The 21433-nt window shown below is 39.3% G+C and overlaps 1 protein-coding gene across 1 annotated transcript in view; it reads right to left on the bottom strand.

The window, feature by feature from the left end:
- The window catches only part of LOC122412070 (protein amalgam-like), a 248795-nt gene that overhangs the window by 126167 nt on the left and 101195 nt on the right, over positions 1 to 21433 (bottom strand). The window contains exon 6 of the mRNA XM_043421347.1: positions 1028 to 1241. Within this exon, the coding sequence (XP_043277282.1) occupies positions 1028 to 1241 (214 nt within the window). The remainder of the gene's footprint in view (positions 1 to 1027; positions 1242 to 21433) is intronic.

Here is a 21433-nt window from a genome sequence, read left to right as displayed (position 1 = left end):
TCACGTCAAGATTGCACTGGTGAGGATTAATACAAAAACGTTCACGCGAATCTACTTATTTTCAATGATGAGTTGTTTGGTTCGAGTCCGAGGTAATGCTCTTAGGTTGCCTGCTGCAACATAATATTAGAATGATTGAGTTCTTGAGTTCTGCTACCTCGAAAGAAACTTCAATCGGAGAAAGCTAAGTATGAAAGTACATCGGAGTCACGGATGCTCAACACAAATTCGCTCGTTCGGCTGGTAGTATCGATAATAATATATTGAAAAGCAAAAGTCGATAGCGTATCCGCAAGATCGTTAGAAAATGGTGCTGGCAACGCGATCGTTATCGATGACCCTAACGACACGACACTTTCGTGATTTATGAAAGTCCGCTGCGCATTACTCTTGCATGGCACTCTGCTTGAAGAACGGACATATGGTGTACAGCACTCTATGGTAACATCCCTGAAGACGCGCACACGCGCACAGCGTACCCACTTGCCAATCATGCAAGTATCTTTCCAACCTTCTTCTTCTCTGCATTTTTCTGTCAAGCTTTATATGGCTATAACCGTGTCAAGCTGTGAGCAGATTAACTTCTCAAGCACTAACGATGACGCACAGCGTATCCCCGCGTAAACCGGCCGAGCGAAAGTGACAACATTATAATACCGCTCATATACGAGAATAAATTGTGTTCGATATATAATAATGTTATAAGAGAAATGAGACGATCGTAAAAAAAGTATCTTTGCCGCTTTTATAATACGATAATCATGCGGAATATATCTATTTATAGCCACCGATCATTTTCCCGCTCCGATAAAATCTTGTTCGCGATGCCATTCATTACGAGGATTGAGCTTTTATAAGTTTGATCTTGCATGTCTTTCGATTTTGCAAATAAAATAATGTTAACAATCCTAAATTCACAATTCTGATAACGTTGAAACTGTCGTTTATCGAATATCTCACGATTCCTCATAATATTCGTTTTCATATTTGCGCACGGACTCTCGAATAATTCGATAAAGCTACTCACCCGACACCGATAGATGAACCGTTCTTGTGAGTGGCGGATGAACAGAGATTTGACACTCGTAAACACCCCCATCCCGTTCGTTTGACGAACGAATACGAAGACACCAGTCGTTGGGTTTTTGATAATCCACTTCGAACCGGTTATCACTCGCGTAAGTCTGTATACCGATGGTCAGCAAGTGAAGTTCTTCGCCTCTCCTGCGTGACCACGAAACCTGAAACAGCAGCAGCAGCAGGAGCAACGTACAATATGACTAAAATGCTGGTTCCCAATACTGAATATTATTCATATAAGCTGCATATTTATATGATCTCAAATTAATATTATCGGACGGATTCACGGATATATTCTTTCGTAATGATGAGGATTAACTTGCGTTCTAAAAAAAATGCTCAGGGTCTCTATTGCATGGCGACTCGAATTCAAATCGCACAGAATATAAGCAGTCGAAATTAGACAATTCAAATGAAACATCGATTCAACTATCAGTTAAAGATCTAATAAGTATTAAACGGTCCTCGGATATTTGAGTGAAGAAATACGAGAATATCCTCTTTGCTGAAATGGAGCGCACGGCAGGTTCTAAAACCTATAGCCTCGGCTCAGACAACTCATCTACGTAAAACTCGGTATATCCCTCTCGCCCTCTCTCAGCCCTTACAGTTCCTCGTTAGATTTTCTTGGTGCGCACTCTGGTACAACGTTAACGGGGTAGACAGGGGTTGCTGGTCATTTGTCACTATTATAAAGGACTGAGCAGTGAATAATTGCGTCTTAAGAAGTTTTGGCAAAAGCGCGAGTACGAGCTTGGATTTTCTTCACCAGACTCGCCGCGGCGCGAAGTGCGAACAAGCTTCGCATATAATTTATTTGCCGTTAAACAAAAAAATCCTATAATAAGTCTTGCGGGAACGAACTCTTTGCGGCGGTGTGTATAATTCGTCCGATTAGAAACTCGAAGTAAAATAATCGCATTCCGCAGAAAAATGGGTTTATTTTCTGCTGATGGCAAAATTAAAATGAAAATATCGACTGATGGAAGAGAAAAAAATTGAAATAAATAATCAAGAAAGTTCGGCCGCGATCGGCAAATATCGGCCGGTCGCGACCGAACAGCTGAAATTTCAGCTCGCATATAATCAGTGAATTGTTCGCGTATATTGGTATACTATTTTCTCAGAGTGAGTGAAAAAGCACGGAGCGATTTTGGAGAACAATGGAGGGAAAAGCGTCGAGCTCTCGATGTATCTACGTCGTTATTAACGTCGTAGATGCCACGAAAACACAATGGGTATGGCGGCTGTGCAACGACGGTCACGTTTGGATTACACCGACGCGTGGAATAATAGTACTCGGTCGAGTGTGGTTATGATTACACGAATTCGCAATCCTCTGGCTTTAAATATTTTGGCGGTGAACTCGCCCTGTGCACGTACAAACGTTTGCGGCTTGCACCTACTTTATACTGCCGTTCCTAGGACAATCCCGAAAGAAAGATCATCATTACGTGGATACATTCGCGCATTTCCGCATGCCGCCACCACCGCGCGCGAATTATATATCTCTTACAAAGAAAAACTTGGTGAAAACAAATAAAGGAATTTTGAAGGAGAGGTGGACCAGAGCAACCGGCAAATTCTACGGGAATTTCGCTAAAAGTAAGACCAAAAAAATGGGACCTTTTTTCAGGTAGGTGTGTGCAAACGACCTTGTAACTCGTAAATTTCACTCAAGATCTAGCTTAATCTAGCGATCAAATCGGCCACTGGAGTTTAACCTCGCAGTTACTATAAAGTCCAACGTCGATGGCAAGCCGCAGCAGCATCCTACCGATATCGGACAAACTGATGGATATTTCTCCGATCGCCGTATGAATGTGTAATTGGTCCTACACCAGAAGTGAATTGAGGTCAAGCGGTGAACAGCTATGTCAGAGATCGACATGCGGTCGAAAGTTGCGCGAAGAAGCGAACACCCGTAGGACACCTTACGAATGAACGCTTATCTCGATTACCGTTCAAAGATTATGTCCTTTTCCTCGCCATATACCGAGATAAGGCTGTGCTTTCCGGGTATAAAACGGCGATAGTATAACGCATTTGGGAACTGATCAAGCGCGCGAATTTAGACCGTATTTCGAATCATCATAATAAAATATACATGCACCAAAGTTTTGTTTTTTAAAGTAGATTGAATCAGATATACGGTAAGATGCGTTGCGTCGAAATGCGCGGATGGTAAATTTCCAACAACAATAGGTATCACTCCAGGATCGACAGAATTTTGGTTTACCCGTTTTTGTAGTCAATCCTATAGTGTTTATGGACTACGTGATAATGCTACATATACCCAAAAACGCATTTATATTGCTGTCGACGATAAAATTGCGGGAAATAGGGACGGAACCGTTCGACGATATCGGGAATACCGTTCATCGTGAACCCGGTACATTCGATCCGCGACGAAGCGTGCCCGACGGCAATATACAACACAAATATAACGGAAAGTTAAGAACCAATGGGCGCGCGTCAACTTTATATTCACATAGTTTTTTTCACGTAAATTTCCATACCGTAAATAATGGAAACGTCGATCGACGCACAATCATATATATGTGCATTAAGGGTGGTCGTTATTCGGGGTCAAAATTTATTTTACCCTTTCCGCCCTCTAAATTGGTTCGAAATACATAAAAAGTATATAATGCTGTAATTTTTTCAGATTTTGAAAACAATGCTTAACCCTCGACCACGGGGATTGAAGTTTTCCGTTTGAAATACATGAAATTTTTCTGCGATTGTGGTCACGATTTTACTGTGGGCCTTAATACGTTTGGAAAATCTGCAAATCTTCAGAAATTACTCTACAAGCATGTTGCGACACGGAAAAAATTTCCAAAACTCCTACCCTCAAAATGTTGTAGGGTAATATGGGGCAAAACGGACACAGTGTACATTTTACCCCATAAAAGTTGAATTCGGGGGCAAAATGGACTTTCACGAAACTGAAATTTCATAAAATGCATACATGTTTTTTTCGGTTCCAAATCATGTCCTGACAATGAATTATGATAAATTGTTGAATTCCACGGTGACATCCCCAAAAAATTCAAGTTTCGGAGCAAAATAGATCCCAAACTACTTTCTCACTATCTATTCACATTTTTAACTTATTTTTAAGAATCACAATAGTAATCAAAGTACGAATAAGAAAAAAAGGTTTTTTATTCATTTTTTACAAAAATCGCACTCATAGCTGACAGCTTCGTCTTCAACACTTGTACACAAGGTGTGTGCCCATTTTTTGCATGTTACATAGTAAATCCAATTTTCAGAGGACAACGAATATAACCCTTCGCAAAAAAATTTTCTGTCTGCTAAACTGCTACATTTCGAAAAATGTCGATATTTCGATTTTTATTTTAATTTTTAACAACTTTTCCTATTTTCACAAGTGTTACATTTTATGAAATCATTAAATATAATGATGCATCCACCCCCTTTACCCGATATTATAATAGTGTGGAAGAATAAAAAATTTCTAAGAATAGGGGAGTATGGGGCAAAGTGGCCCACTTCATGGATTTAACGAGTTTTGTCGGTTAGTACATGGTCATTTACTTATTTTTATGTTCCAAAAATTATTCCACCTCCTTATTTCTCGAATTAAAAAAAAAAAAAAAATTGGGGCAAAGTAGCCACCCCCTCGAACGCGGTGAAAATTGATAATTGTCACGTCTCGTTAAATAAACGTTGTAATTGACTGTTCCCGCATGGAACATTGAAGGCCGCGATAAACCGAAAAGAAACGAGGCATAGTAGGTATCCTCCTTCGATGGGATGAAAAAAGAATTAATCGGAATACTTCGATAAATTTTGCCGTTACCAGTGGCAAAAGCCCGTTCTTATCGGGCAAATCGTGAGAAAACCGCCATTATCACGAGTCCGTCGTATCGCGCAAATCTAGTGAGTAAGAAAAAAGAGATCATCAAAAAAAAAAAATTCTTGTCTGCGGCGGACGTTGCTTGTATTTTCTGCGATCAACTTTATTCGCATTCCTCCGAAGACTGGATTCTCTGCGAAAAATGCCTAAAATGGGCGCACACTTTGTGTGCAGGTGTTGATGAAGATGAAGTCCGTTATAAGTGCGATTTTTATCAATCAAAATAAAATAGACATTTATCAGTAATTCGCAAAATGATTCTCACTCTCTGCCTCAAATAGTTATCAATTTCTCAAAAAACATAGAATTCTCACTGATCCTGTGCCCCGCCAAAAATCGGAATTGCGTGAGTGGCCACTTTGCCCCATGTTCCCCTATATATAATTGATGAAGGGGAATGCGCGGATTTTAGATACCGTTGAGCTCTGTTTTATTTTAATTTGTAACGAGACTTTGAGCGAAGTCTGAAAAACAGTATTCACATTGGGACAATTATGTATGAATACACAAAAAATGCATATTCATCGTCGCGCGTTAGGTATTAAATACTGGGCGTAGCTCGAATGATATCGACAACTCGGAGGTTTTCACCGCCAATTAAAATGGTTTCAAGTTTTCGCATGTTTGCGGTTAATTTCTCGATCTAGCGGATATAATTTACATGCTGTGAAACGTCGATGTGAGGACGGCTAGCCAGCAATGATATCGATGTTTGTGCATCGAAAAGAGACGGAGGATGCACTGCGGTTTACGCTTTATTCAGTTGCGGTAGGATTTTCGATGGAGCGCGGGGCCTCTCGCCAGCAACTTCGGATTGCTATAGAATACGATAAAAAGCAGCGAGAATTGGAAGGGAAAATGGAACGAGATACGCAAACCGCGTAACCACACTGCAGATAATAGGTTCGGATAATAGGTTTGAACCGTTGCGCGTCAACTGTGACGGCAGCAGGTAGTCGATGGATGCCCCAAAAATTGACGTGCAGTCTTTTCAGATACTACTGCGGCCGAGACACCGAGAAGTTCATTTCTTTTCTTATCGTTTTTCAAAGTGAACAACGCATCATTCATCACCAGCGTGAAAATTCTATTTCGATGTATTTCATCTTGAATCGCAAGTTTTCGCAATCGCGCAAAAAAGGATATATATGCTGATGATAATGCGGCACGGATTAGTTACAGCCAGATCCGTTGGACCACTTAATATTCGGCATGCTTGCTGTCGATAACGACAAAAAGTTCAAAAATTGGGAGGAATATCTTGATGAGCCAATTTGCTTGATACTATAATTAAATATAAGTTAAAATAATTGTTTAATTTTTTACCAAGTCCCGCGAATGATATTTTAATCCAATATCTTCAAGTATTTTACCGTTTCTCATCGATAATCGATTTTTTGCCAAACACGTAGTACCCGTAATCGGTCTTGTATGTATTTCGCTTTCGAATTTACACCAACTAGCATTATAATATAATCGCTATTACGATCAATGGAGTCCACGAAGAATGAGGCAGAAAAAACTTGTATATATAGTAAGTTGAAAATTCAATCGTCCATAAGATAGGCCTGAAGCTATTGATAGAAATAATAGGGAATAAACGGAATGAAAGTCTGGCAACACGATAATCTCCCGGTTGGAAATGACAGCAGAAAAGAACCAGAATGAAGTTATGAGAGAAAAGGTCAGAATTATGAGATTGGGTCAGACATCGAATTCAGGACTGCGAGGTGCGCGACGAGAACCATTAGTTACGTCCTGATTTAGAACGAATCGCGAACACGAACGAACCTTTCCATTTCAAATTCAATCGAATGGCACAATTAGAGAAGCATTAATCTTTCTCCACAGGCATCCCCGCGCTTCGATTCGTCTTTGTTGAATCGTAAAGCTTAAGAAGGTGAAAAGGCAGAAAGTCTGGCCAACTCTCTTTGAATTTATGTATGCTGGGAACGACCACCATCCTTCGCAATCTTTTAGCGCTTCACAATTACGTAAACTTTTTTTCCCACAGAGACAAGTGTAACTGCTGAAATTCGGATTTTCATCATATTTTCTTCTCGAAAACTCATCATATGACGCCGTAGACTCGGATCAGGCCACTACTCGGTTGCAAAAAACCGCCTGGACCGGTTGGAAATTTAAGGCCTGGAAATGGTAGGAAACTCAAAATTATTAAAATGGGTTCAAAGTGATAAAATAAGCTCGTAAAATAACGCGCGAGATTGTACGCAGGCACAACAAAAAAAATAGCAAAAAGTCAAATGCGATATCGAATTTTTCACAGTTTTCGCGGACGGGAATAACTGTGTCGTCCAAATTTATATCATATTATACACTGTAGTCCAACATCCGATGTAATATTAAACGGAAACTCGCCAAGAGTTTTTCTGAGAATTTCTATATAAAAGAAATTAAAGCTATATTTATGCGCAGGAACAATTTTTTCATGTTTTTAATATTTTTATGAGCATTAATATTCACCAAACAGAATAAAAAATGTAACACAAATTCCTTATTCAATATCCATTTGAATGGATATTACTCGTCATCTGCTCAATAGCAGGTTTCCAAAATCATTTTTGTGAACTGCGGCACCTTATACCCACGAATGACGAGTCCCAAGTCCCAACGTGGTATACGCTTATCGTTTTTTCAAGCGATGTGAATACGATCGTTTATAAAAGACAACGAAATTGAAAGATGAAGACGATCTTGCTAAGGAAAAGGAAGAGGAGGAGGAGGAGAAACGAACGACTACAAGGTTTAGTCACTGATGAAAATAAGACAGCGGTCGTGTTGCATTTAACGATAAAGAGAGAGAGTATACAAAACCTAAAGAGACCAACCGCCTGTAAAACTATATGATATGATGAAACTGAATCATTTGGACTCGTGTACGAAGGATCCGAAAAGGTGATTTGTATGCTAATTTTCATCTCGGCACCATAATTACCGTTAGAAAGAGACCAGAGACGATGTCTGAATAGTAGGTTTGATAATTTACGGATATTACGGTTCTAGGAGAGCTTTTCTACAATCCTACCTGCTTGCATGTACTTTAATCTCGACATGAAAAGGAGAAGATGTTTGATAATAATCGAAAGGCAGAGAAGTCCAATATATTATTCTTGGTTTTTATGTGTGTGCGAGGCCCGAAAAAAGAGTGGAGCAAGTGCAGAGCGATTTGTCTGAAGAAATAGTCGTGAATACGAAGCGTACTTGCATGAGAATGAAAAACAGATGAGGGAAAGCGAGAGGAAGAAATATAAGGAGGAATCGAGTAAAAAGCGCGTGTAAACTGAGACGTGAGATTGCAGCTGAGAATGCGATGAAACCGGCGGGTGTGAATGAAAGCTCGCCAACTCGAATAAGCAAATTAAGGTAAAGTTGTTTTTAGAAAAGGTAAGAAACGAAGTTGTGAAAAGAGTCTTGCGCGTCGGAAGAGCAGCATCTCTAAACACGCTTTCATTCGTCGTAATCGAGTAAGCAAGCAATTGACTCCGTTTCTTCTCTCGTTTCATTTTTCTCTCTTCTCCGGAGACTATACTTTCTAGCGAGCGTTTTTCATCTCTAATTCTTTTTGGTCATCAGCGAGCGTTTACTCTGCTCTCGGAGAAATATACACTCTTTATATTAAGTCTGACCCTCGAAAAAGAAAAAAAAGAACGCATTTCATGTCAAGACATTGACTTGAATGTGAATTGATTATGCGGAGTTGTGTTGCGAATAACCCTTTAACGTGCCCTCTATTACATAGGTCTTGATCCTTGGAAAGTTACTTTCACTTGTTCTTTCTCTTCAATAAATTCATTTACATTCAAACGAATGTATTAGACTCAATCACATTTATAGGCTGGCTCTATAATTCCAGGTTCAAGTCAAAAGAAAACTTACTACATAAACCTATATATATTGCTCTTGAGTGCAACTTCAAGACTCTTATGATAATTTATGCATTCAACTAATCAAAAAATCACCCTAGAACACCTTGGCGCTACGCATCTTTGGATTTGATGGTCGAAGTAAAGCATCAACTTTACCTGATGTTTCTAAAAACTTAAAAATTATTTTCTCCATCCGTAAAGCGTTAATGTCCAATGGAATTTATGTGAATTCTTTATCATCGATAAAACAGATTTACTTTTAATTTCGTGGGTTGGCATCTTTATACCCGTGTAGCGTTACGATGAAACCACCATGAAATTAAATGGGAAAAAACATTATTTCAAATAGATATGCTCAAAGGACGATTTTTTTTTCGAATTAAGCAACTTAAAAAAAAACTTAGTTCCCCAACATTTTTCTTCATTGAAATGTTTCCATATCATACTTTCATTAAGCAAAAGATATTTTTAATGCTGGATATTAAATTTTTTTAAATCAGTGCATTCAGTTGAGGACAACACGTCGGCGCAATTAATGTGCAGAGTGTGCAAGTTTTGCTCTCTCGTGCACAAAACGAGCGAGAATGTACCCACCGCGAGTTTTCATGTATGACGGTATGTACTTTTTACGGATCTGTTAATCATTTAAAACATAGAAAAATACTCTAGGACTGACAAAATGTATGTTCAATTTAATGCAAATGAGAATGAATATATTTGTTTTTGCAAGTCGAGTGTTCCATCTAGTTGAATTCCACGAGCGTGAGAAAAGCAAAATCGCGAGGATACTCTGTACTTTTGAAACTTTTGGTACTGCACTATTTTAAAACGCAAAGAGAGTGTAGCATATTAGAAATTTTCATATTTCATTATACAGCAGGGTACTTCTGAAGTATTGTTGGAGCATATGGCCGATTTCGCATTTATAAAATCATTTGTATGGAACTGTACAATTTTTATCATTTACAGTTTTGACCCAAGATCATTTCGATAATCGTGCAACTATATCCGCCGAAAAGAAAAAACAAAGTTCAAAACAAGTTATGGTAAATGTTCGAAAAAATTACTGCTGCAATTTATAAGTAAAATGCACACGATGATCCAAGAACATATGGCTGAAATAACGTAAAATAAAATAAACCGAGGGGCAGAAAGTTTTCATAGACATCGAAAAGAAAAGGAAGAAGGAAAAATTTATCCAAGTCTTGTACTGCTTCAGCCGACATTAATTACATAGTAGGTTGTGACGTGGCAATTTTGCTCGTCACTATAAAATGTATAATTCGATAGAAATGGCTCGGGGAAATGCGTCTTTCAACGTTGTCTGAATTTCTCTCGAACGAATAATATCAAAAAGTCTCATGCGAAAACATAACCATTTTTGTAATTTAATTTTTTTATTTTTTTTGTTCCCATTTAGATATTTTTATGAACGTGCGACGAGCCTCTAAAGAAGAATCGAGAACAGAGAAATTGGGCAGTTCGAAAATAGAAGGTCGTCCGTCAATTCGTAATAATTCGATCTCGTTGGTCATCGAGTACGAGTTTCAAAAAACATCGAGCGGTGGGACGCTAATTCGAACCCCTCACCCTAAACCGTCGAACTCGCGGTGCGTCTAACAGCACCGAGACCTAACGTCGCATATTGTCAACAGCGAATATTCTCGAACATCGAAAATTTGATTATTATGAGGGCGAATCATTCGTGAAGATTCTAGAAAAATCCTGATCAAGCGAGAAGGCTAAGGGTGGGGGGTTAGGTCTCAAGAAACCGCGTTACGAAATTTCGAATCAATATCGTTACTCGAAATCCGGACCACAACGAGGAAGGATGTGTTCTCTTGAGCCTCAAATTTTACCTTCGAGAAGCCAACGCTCCAAAGTCGAATTGTAATTCCGAAGACTATTACCGGAGTTAAAATTATTAAAACCATTGCGGTGAACCGTTGTCTCGTTCATATTTTAGTCTCGTTTTGTTTTATTTTGCGCGCAAATTTGTAAATCGGTGAAATATCGAATAATTGAACGATATCGATTGGTTACTTTGTCGCACGAGCGAATTAAATTCTATCGTCCTTCTGAATTATCTTCTCATCCATTGTATTTTAATGATCGTTGTGAAATTGATAGAATTGCCGAGAGGAATTCGTAAAATTGAAATTTACACCCGGACTAGAGTCTTAGATTAAGAATTCCGTATTTTATGTTTTGTCACCGAGAACTTGTTTATCGTAATTTCGTAGGCAAAGCCTTTCTTTCGTTTTGTTAAATTGTGAATTATTATCGAATGAACTGTACCCGAAGGCAAATATTTAACAGAGCCAAAATTTGTATATTGACTGAAACTATCGAAATTTTTGGGAAATATCTAACATTATACTTGTTGCCAATTCTCTATTATAATAAAACACATTTTGTAATCCCAGCTCTTATATTTTCCGCGCTATTCTTTTCCTCCAGAAAACTCACGCCCCTCTACCGAGAATATCGAAAACCCTTCTAGTCGGGTCGATTCTCGGAACTATTTCCTTTGTTCTATTAATTAAAAATTTTTTCGAGGAGAAATCCTCGACTGGCGCCCAGCGACGAGAGAAATAATTTAATTTGGCGCTTACTCTGGGAAAAAGCGTTACAAGGTATATACCTGAATCATCTTATGAAAATGATATGTTTAGGTGCCTCTTAAGGTTTTTTAGTCAAGCTTAACCGAGCAGATGGATTTGCCATGTTCGAGTTTTTCAGCAATTAACGCGTTCGTTGTGTAAATCACATTTTTCGCGACAATCGTAAAAGGTCTTGAAGGAAACGTTTACAAGCTTAACGAGCCGGGCTCTTTTTACACAGTTTCTTATGCGTTAAATACTTCATCAGTGAAAGAAATTATTGGAATTTTCTTGATTTTCAACATTCAACCGACCCAAATGCGGCAAAAATCTCGATTCTTCGGACAAAAATCATAACAGATATTGTCGATATTCCGAGAATGTTCTTTAACTAACATCACAACACATTTGAACTCGAATCGAATATATCAACAAAACCATTTAACGCAACAACAACAACAACAACAACAAAAGCAATTTGAGCTTCAAGAGGAATTGCTCATTTTGAGTTTTACCAAGACAGGTACTAATTTCCATCGAAAGTTCATTCCTTTTTTCAATGCTGTATATCAATTACAAAACATAATGAAGCCTTCTTCTCTACAAGTAATATTATGTGAAACCTGATTCTCCCGGACATCTCGTTCAAGCGTACATAATATTTGCATACGGTTCTCTTACCGAGCATGATTCGATATGTTATACTTGGAGCAGGAGGCATACACAGGATCTGAAATCACCCTCGTTGTCACAACCCCTCAACAGCTTGAAAGTGTCAGAGGGTCGAAACGGAGAGCAAGCATGCGTGGATCGTGACAATTAATTAACCGCGTAAGCTTGATCGTAAATGTCTCCGGTCGATTTATATTATCTGATTTATGATAAGAAAAAATACTGCAGTCCATTATGGTACTGTTACCTGGTATAAAGATGCATGAGCAATGTGCACCCCAATACTGTGCTAGCTTCTTTGAGTACCTTTGTCACAATAAAATACTGGATTTTCTCGATCGTAGTCCCACAAAATCTCTGCACATGTAAATTGGATTTCGCACAATTGTTCCATCCTGAAATCAACCGAGCTCAACTCTGAATCAATTGGAACAATCCTTGAACAAGTTCAACGACTTCTCGATAATGTGATTTTCCATTATCCATATAGCTTTCTCTGGATAATTTCATTTAAGAAGAAATGATCGAGCAATAATATACGATACTTTTCGTAAGAAAGCATGCAACCTCGAATCGTTTATTCGGGTTACTGTGCTGTATTACCAAGATCCGAAAATAATCTGCATTCATGCTCCGCAAGTGCATATAACATGCATACTTACACATGAATGTACGAAGTACAACGTGAGTTTGAGGTAGAGGTACGGTATGTCTTGATAGAGTATAAAGTAAGGAAGCAGCTCGCTTTATGTCAGCTATGCGATTTATCTTGCTCTCAACGACCACGCGAGAATCCGCGGTTCTCGGAGATGCGCGTCGCGGCGAGGAAATGAGATGAAATAGGAAAAAGATTGAGGAGCAGAGTATACGAGGGTGAGCAGGAGTGTACAAGCCGAACACGTGAATAAAAAGACGTGTGTTGTCGCACGAAAAGACTCAAACTCATCTTGAAAAAAATATAAATGCGTATGGGTGTATAGTTATGCAGGTACAGAATTTCATCTCAACTTTTGTAAATAATATTTATACGCGCGGCACATTCGTGCGTGTAAAAACTATACAAACCGAAAACAATCGGCGCATGATTTTTGAAACGATTACTCGAGTAACAACGAGTATACTGATTCAAAGCAAAATGCAACTGATCGAGAGAGCAGGACACCGCATAACTTCACTCATTTCTACTACAGGAGCAGAAGGACCAGCTTCTGCATATAAAAAAAAATTTTTTAAACACGAAATAATGTAGCGCGGTGATGTTGTATATAAGTATAATTACATGAAAATCATATGGAGCGCGTATTGCAATAACCAAGAGCAGACCGAGATAAATCGTTTCGGTGCTATATCAAGAGCGTTACCGGGCCGCTGCAGCATCAAGAGAAATGTATCCTTTTGCTAACCCCGGGAACCGGGAGCCGAGAGCCGGGAGCTCTCCCATTCGCGAGCTCAGTCTCACGTTCTGGGCTTGTTGAGATCAACGGTAAGGGCCGCCTGAACGAACGACTGGAACACCTTGCCCTGAACGATACAGATTTGCACGAGGCTTGGAAAATAAATCGAGTGGCGTGACTGGAACTCGGTGAAAATCGATCGCCATGTCGAGCATGATCGACCCGGCAATCTTTCTTTATACCACTTCTCGCGTACCCTCCCTAGCAGCTCTCTTCTCTTATTTTCCCCATTTCTCCTTGCTCTCTTCTCTTTTTTCGCCAATACTATGTATTTTACCATGCTAACGTACTCTCTAGCGTACAGTCACGCCAGCATCAATAATCGTACTGTTGAGGCTTTCCACAGCGATCACTTATAAGCATCACGAGGTTACGATTGCCTCGGTGTTAACCATAAATCATTTATTTTACATATCCTGTTGAAAAATAGTGGTAAAACCTCCAAAGAGTTGCTTCAGTACTCCGAAATAATTTACGTTTCAATAACAAAGCAAAACTTATCATCAGACTCAAACAAACTTTTTAACCGCAACAGTAAGATTAGATCGAATCAACCTGCTTACCTTATTGTTTTTCAAATCAACTGACGAATGCGAGACGAATCAAATGCAAATAATGGATTTTCGCAATTATTCTATCGCGCGATTCTCGAAACCCCAAAACGATTGATCAAATGCGCTTTAAAAATCAGAAGATTGTTCGAAAATACAAGAGATCCGATTCTATCGACATCGGCAGTGGATAATTATCGTTTTCGACAAATATACCTTCAGGATGTCGTTATATCGAGAGACTCGGTAGAGTCTCGGGACAAGTACATTAACAGCCCTGTCGTCTGCTGGCCTGAGGCTCTCGCCGAGACTACGCTTTCTCTGAATAAAACGATTCGCGGTTGTGAGGGTAAAATTGGTATGTGATTTTCTTTAATTGCGAAGCTCATCAGTTATGTACGGTTTTGAAAATTGAACTTTCAGCTAATTAAAAAGTTCTCTGTCGAATGAGCTCAAAATCAGCATGATCGGTGTCGTAATTTCTGAGAAAAAACTTTGCACGGGCTTAAAATTATGCAAAAGTTACTAACACATTAAGGATTTGACGTATCTGTATACGCGCACTCCAACCGCTACAAACATAGGCTCCTTGGCCCCCATGATCACCAATCCCCGGTGAGAGAAATTTTGTTGCAACTAATGTACATATGTCGAAATGAAAATAGACACTCCATGATGACACTCCATCAACCGAAAAAGACAAGAATATTTTTGTTCAAGCGAGTACAAATTGGTGTTTCGCATAGACGATTATCTATTTCGAACTATAACGATAAAGAGTTCACAATAAGTTCAATCTTGTGTATTTCGAACAAAAATAAATTTTTTTTAAACGACCATCACCCACGATAAGTCAAACAATAGGATAATAATAGTGTGTGCGTTCGATATTTTCATTACCCTGAGATACGGCGGAGATACGGATTTAAAAAAGGTGTATTCGAATAAGGAGCAGAAACATTTGTTTGTTGATCGTGACATTCGTTAATGCATCCATTTAACTAGTACATCATTGCTGCATGGGTTGAATCGTTGAGAGCGACGTGAGATGAGACTGAAGACGGCTTCATAGCACGAATATATAGCGATGATACATACCGTGGGTCGCTATAGACGCTATATCTGGGAACGTAAGTCAAGCAATGAGCATTTAATAATGGATATTACACCGTCGCACGGAACGTGCAGAGTCTCTCAATATAACTGACGTCAAGACCACCACCCTGCAAGATCAATATAATGAAGTAGTCCGCCATAATTACCAACATCATGCAATAATGGCAAGCATTCGTTAATCTATGAAACTCACTTTTGAGTAGTATTTATATTCAATTGCATTGGTTTTAATATCAATATTAATATTAATATTAATTTTACATGCACGAACAACGTATTTAAAAACATTGATAAAAATAAAAGAACGAGATATTACTTAATTAATGAATTTCACGTTAACTCGCTCCGTTAACGGAGCTAATGCAGTGTTTTAACAATTTTCGTGAGATTATTTCCCGAAACAACACTCCATAATTCATAAGATTCACAATATTTTCTGCTCGCTCAAAGATTCTTCGTAAGAACATCACCTTGTTGTAATCCTCAAGTTGAAACTTTTCTCCGGCAAAATTAGCCCCGTTAATAGATTACTCGAGCAGGCGAAGAATCGAGAAGAGAATTCTCGGAATACACTCTTTCGTTATTTGGATTATACCCGCCTTGGGAATATAACGCGAAACGTAAATTATTAATAGGTCTAATTATCGTGAGGAATGGATGGAACGAATGTAATTAAATCCTCGTGTAATGAGAAGGTTATATATAGCGGAAGGATTGTACCACGAATTAAAATCCAAAAGATGTTTTATACCAAAATGACGCAGATAATCAGGATTAACTCTTGTCGTTATTACTGTTGTTAGTCCGATAACCGATGATTAACTTTGATCAATATATCAAAATATGTTTATGTAAATATAAATAATGTACATGTAAGAGGGTTGTACAGGAAGCAGAATATGAAAAACGCATTATAAAGACGTAGGATGGAGAATAAAGAGCTTTGTATTCCACCTCGATTTTTCCATTCGGTTAATTCGATTCCACGTCAATATCACGATCCACACATGTACTCTTTATACATATACATAATACGCAGAACAAACGAGATACGGTGTGTGTGTGTGTGCGCGCGCGTACGCGCGTCGGTGCCGCAGAGATACGGAACGATCAAATAAAAATATGCGAAAACGCAACGGGAATGCTCATTGGGGAAAGCCAATCCCACTTGGATAATAGTTATCATAAATAGGTTGCTGGATAGCCTCATCCCCCTCCAGTGGGGCCGACCGGAACCCAAGCACGACGTAATTTGGCTATCACCTTAATATACTGCGGATAATTTTCGTGCGAGAATTGGAACGAACCCCGGATTGGGAGGCGTTGCACAGGAGCCTCCCCGGACGAGTACCGGGATATTGCAATTCTCTGTTGAATCCCTCGGGTGCGGATAGGATAGTTGGAAAGTCCAATCCAATCGAGAATGCATGGAGAAGAGGTCCGTGTGAGAGATTACTGACAAGAATGACCACTCAAATACCATACTTTTCAATCCGCATCTCAATCCTTTGAAAATTTGTTCAACTAATATCACAAGTTATGAAAGTGTTTGATTCGTAACTTACGCTCACTTTGCTAAAAGTGTATGATGAACAAACTTTTTTTTACATCTTGAAAATTCACAGACTGAAAAATAGTTGGGTCATAGATGCGGAATGTTTGATGAAAAATCACAGAGACGGTTGGACCATCACTTTATATAGGGGAGACCGGGGCAAAACGGAAAATGTACTGGAATTCTGTTCAATTTTCAAAAAAAAAAAAATTCCGAGGCAAAACAGAGTACCCCTCAAAAACTCATGAAATTTTTTTTTACTATGATTTTAATTCAATGCACCTTGGGTGCATTTTACACCCATAACCGAGTACTTCCGACTTACCGTTGTAAGCGTTGAAAGCGATCTCGGCGCTTACAGCGCTCAAACGTAAGTCGAGCGCCCGCTGTGAGCGCTCTCAGCGCTTACGTACGTCGAACGCACCCTCTGTAATTCAATTCAAAATTAATTATATGAATAATAACGAAGATTGCCAATGTTTATTTTGTAAAAATTTGTATTCTTTGTTCACTGAATCATGGATTCAGTGCCAAAATTGTGCAGAGTGGGCACATGATTCATGTGCAGGTGTAACCACACATGATGGTACGCAAACATATATCTGCGATTACTGTCGTAGACAGTAATCTGCGAGGCAGTAATCACAGATTTACAAATACTTTTTGTATATCTGTGCAAAAACGTTTTCACTTTAGAAGTGATGTAAAAAAGAGAATTTGAAAAAAACGATTTTTTTTTTAAATCAAAATCCTAAAAAACAAGATATTTTTGAAAAAATATGTTTCATGTTCTTTTCGGACTAGGATAAAAATTAAAAAAAAAAAAAAGACAAAAAATTTCTCCCATTTTTCCGGTATCCCGTTTTGCCCCCGTCTCCCCTATCATTGGCTGGAAAGTTCGAAAAGAACGGTGAGAGGATTTTTCATCAATAAAAGAAGGGCGGCGTAAAACTTGATACGTAGTCAGCGACAGCAGGGCATCCCTCAAGTTCCCGTTTCAATCATGTATCAGGGCTGCTGCACCGCCATCCTTTTTCATCCCCTTCATGGATCGCGTGCGCGAAAAGAAAATGTTTAAACTACCATCGATCAAACGTCCGCGCGAAGCTGCTTCGACGATGGCCGGTTAGTCCGTGACTCGAGTGCAAATATATACAGTACGTACCGTTGGCCTACCGACAACCAATTTTCCACGCTGACGTTTAACATAATATCGCGACTGTGTCGATATACTCCCTCCCTTCCTACCTCCCTCTGAATGCTCACTCGCTTTCTTTTTACTTTTGCCAGGATACATAGCATAATTTTGCCATAAGGTATCTCATCTTGACTGCATACAGATCTTGGCTGTGAATGGCTACATACATATACATGTTGCTAAACACACCAACACTCTGTTCCGTTGTATAATATATACCATTATTTTGTATCCCTCTTTTTTATTTATCGGCGAGATTATGTCCATGTAGTAGACATATACGGGAACTCGGTCCATGCCACCACATAAGCGGAGGAAGAACTTCTCTCACTATTCACTAGCCGTGCGATATTTTCTTCAGCGGTGGTACCTACTGACCCATCGATATGAGGAGAAAAACAATTCATTTCCCTGCTTGCTTTGGAAGGTTTGTAGAAACGGAGGACGCACGACAAATCACTTTCAATCTTCCATGTTTTCAGATGAAATCTCTCTCTCCTCCTTCCCCCCCCCCCCCCTCCAGGACACCAAGAATCCTTGGTGTTCTGGAACTTAATTGTCTGCTAAGTCATGTCATAGGGATCCAAAAAATCAACACACCGATGTTTTTTTGTCTAATACTTCTAACCGTCAGTTTGGATGCAAATACATCGTCACATTAACGTCATACTCAAATGCAGTGCTAAGAAAGAAAAGACTCAAAAATGAACTTAAATGGGGTAAAATTTTTCCTGACTGTTCGCCATCAGCTGCCAATCACGACATTGCTCTGCGGGAGATGTTATCCTTCGAAGCCAGAGATTTTCAAGTAAAGGCTCGAGCTAAAGGGAAAAACTCAGGCTTTAAATATGTCTGGTCTGCAAACGGGGTGATTTACGCTAGGAAAGTTGTTGGTGGCGAGCGCATTGTGATCAATTCACTAGATGATTTTCCTGATTTAATCCCCCAAGCCTGACTGTATGGTCCCAATGATGGCAATTCCATCATAAACTACTCTCGTGCATCACCTAGCATCACTCAATTGTAATCGCCTTCTGGTCTGCTAAAAGTTGCGCAATTCAATGCGCAATTCTCTTCCTGCGCACATTGATTTTGTTCGAGCCCACTTTGCTTCTCATTCGGCTCACATTATTTCAATATCTGAAACCTGGTTACATTCTCACATTCCTGACTCGCTTGTTCATTTAGACGGTTACTTTCTGATCCGCAATGATAGAGAAGGAAAAGAGGGTGGTGGAGTAGCATGCTACATCCACTGCTCTCTCCGTGCTCAGATTCTTGCTGCCTCTCCAAATGATTTTGATAATGCACCTGAATTCTTGTTTCTCAAAATTTCGTTAACTTCTACTACTTCGGTTCTATTTTCCACTGTCTATAGACGTCCCAAAGGTCGCCTATTTGAACAGTATGCGGATATACTCATGGAGATGGCAAGTTCTTATTCGAACATCATCATTGGAGGTGATTTTAATTGTAATTTAATGTTGAACAACTTTGAAGCTCAATATCTACGTGATCTTGTTTTCTCGTGTGCCCTCTCGCTAATAAACTCGCAAGCTACTTTCCATACCGCCTCATCTGACTCTTGGCTTGATATCAAGTTAGTCAACGATGATGAAAAGATCTCATCGTTCCATAAGTCTGATGAACCATTTATTGATGGCCATGATCTACTAGAACTCACTTATAAATGTGATCTTAGAACAAACTCTCCCAGGACTATCTCACGCCGGTGCTTAACTTCATGCGACATCTGTAAACATAACAATATTATCGTAGCAAAATTGAGAGAGTTTCAAAGTGATGCCTCTCTGTCCTCGTCTTCAGTCGTCAGCTGGGCTGGGGCGGGATTGAACTTCCGAACTGTGAGATATCAGAAGGCTCAAAATTCTGAAAATCTAGCTGGGACTCGAAATATATAGATATATCGCACTAGCGAGATTTTCGGATTTTTGAGCCTTCTTATTTCTCACAGTTCGGAATTTCCACCGGGCCCCGCTGGGCTGACATTGACTCCTATGTAACTGCTTTAACCAATACTATTTGTAACGCCTTGGATGCCACTACTCCATCACATGTTTTTGAAATACGAAAACCAGCGGTCCCTTGGCTCTCCAAGTATGTTATGAGCCGTATCAAAAAGCGTGATAGGCTATACAAGACTGCTAAGCGATCGGGTAATTTGCTTGCTTACGAAATCTATCGAGATTTCAGGAATCGTCTCTCCATCGAGATCAAAAAAGCTAAAAACGATCATCATTTCCAAGAACTCAACTCGATTCATGATCCTGCTAGACTCTGGAGAAAGCTTGGCCGAATAGGGCTTGCGAAATCGGTGGCAAACTCCCCATTAAACTTCTTTACTAAAGATGAATTAAATTCGTTTTTTCCGAATATACCGAAGCACAATTCTTCTACGAGCCCCAGTGGCAATATTATCTGTCGACTCGCCAGTATTCCGCATAATGACCACGTTTTCTTCCTGGTGCCTGTTACATTGGCTGAAGTCTCAAAATTGATTATGAACATTTCGTCCCCTTCGCTGTCACCTGGCCCTGATGGTATATCCTGTTTTAGCGTTAAAAAATCTGCTCCTGTAATTATTGAGTTTCTGGTGAGAATTTTCAATCATTCTATTGCTACGGGATACTTCCCTTTACTTTGGAAGTGTGCATTCATTCGCCCATTGCTGAAATGCAAAAAACCGGCTTTACCATCTGATACACGCCCCATCGCAAATCTTTCTGAATTCTCTAAGTTATTAGAACGGGCCATCGTAGGCCAAGTTATGTCCTATCTTGAATGCCACAACCTACTTGACCCAATGCAATCGACGTATAGGCAAGGTTTTAGTACCCAAACGGCCTTATTAAAGATTTTACAGGATGTGCGTAAAGCAATAGACAATGGAAAGTTGATGATTCTCGTGCTTTTTGATTTTAGCAACGCATTTGATAAGGTATCACATGCAATTCTCCTTGCCAAATTAAAGGCACTTGGCTGGAATGACGGGGCTTTGATGTTTTTTCGGTCTTATCTCACAAACCGCTCTTAAGCTGTCATTGATGAACGTGGCCATTGCTCAAGCTGGCTTGAAACTGATTTGAATGTTCCACAGGCATCAGTACTAGGACCCATTCTATTCTCTATCTTCATCAACGATATTGCGAGCAAATTGAAATTCACCAAGTATATAATTTATGCTGATGATACACAAATATACTTTGAGTGTGAACACAGTGACCTCTGCACCACTTTGAGAAAAGTTAGCCGTGATGTAAATGCAATCTTTGATTTTTCAAATGATAATGGTTTGACACTGAACATCGCCAAATCTAAGATTATAATTTTTGGCAGTCGTAAGCGCATAAAAAGGCTAAATTATGCTGAGCTTCCCGCGATAGTGGTTAATAACATTCCTTTACCGT

The sequence above is a fragment of the Venturia canescens genome, chromosome 6 (assembly GCF_019457755.1).
Source record: "Venturia canescens isolate UGA chromosome 6, ASM1945775v1, whole genome shotgun sequence".
NCBI classification, from domain to species: Eukaryota; Metazoa; Arthropoda; class Insecta; order Hymenoptera; family Ichneumonidae; genus Venturia; species Venturia canescens.
This window is presented reverse-complemented; position numbering and strand designations above follow the sequence as displayed.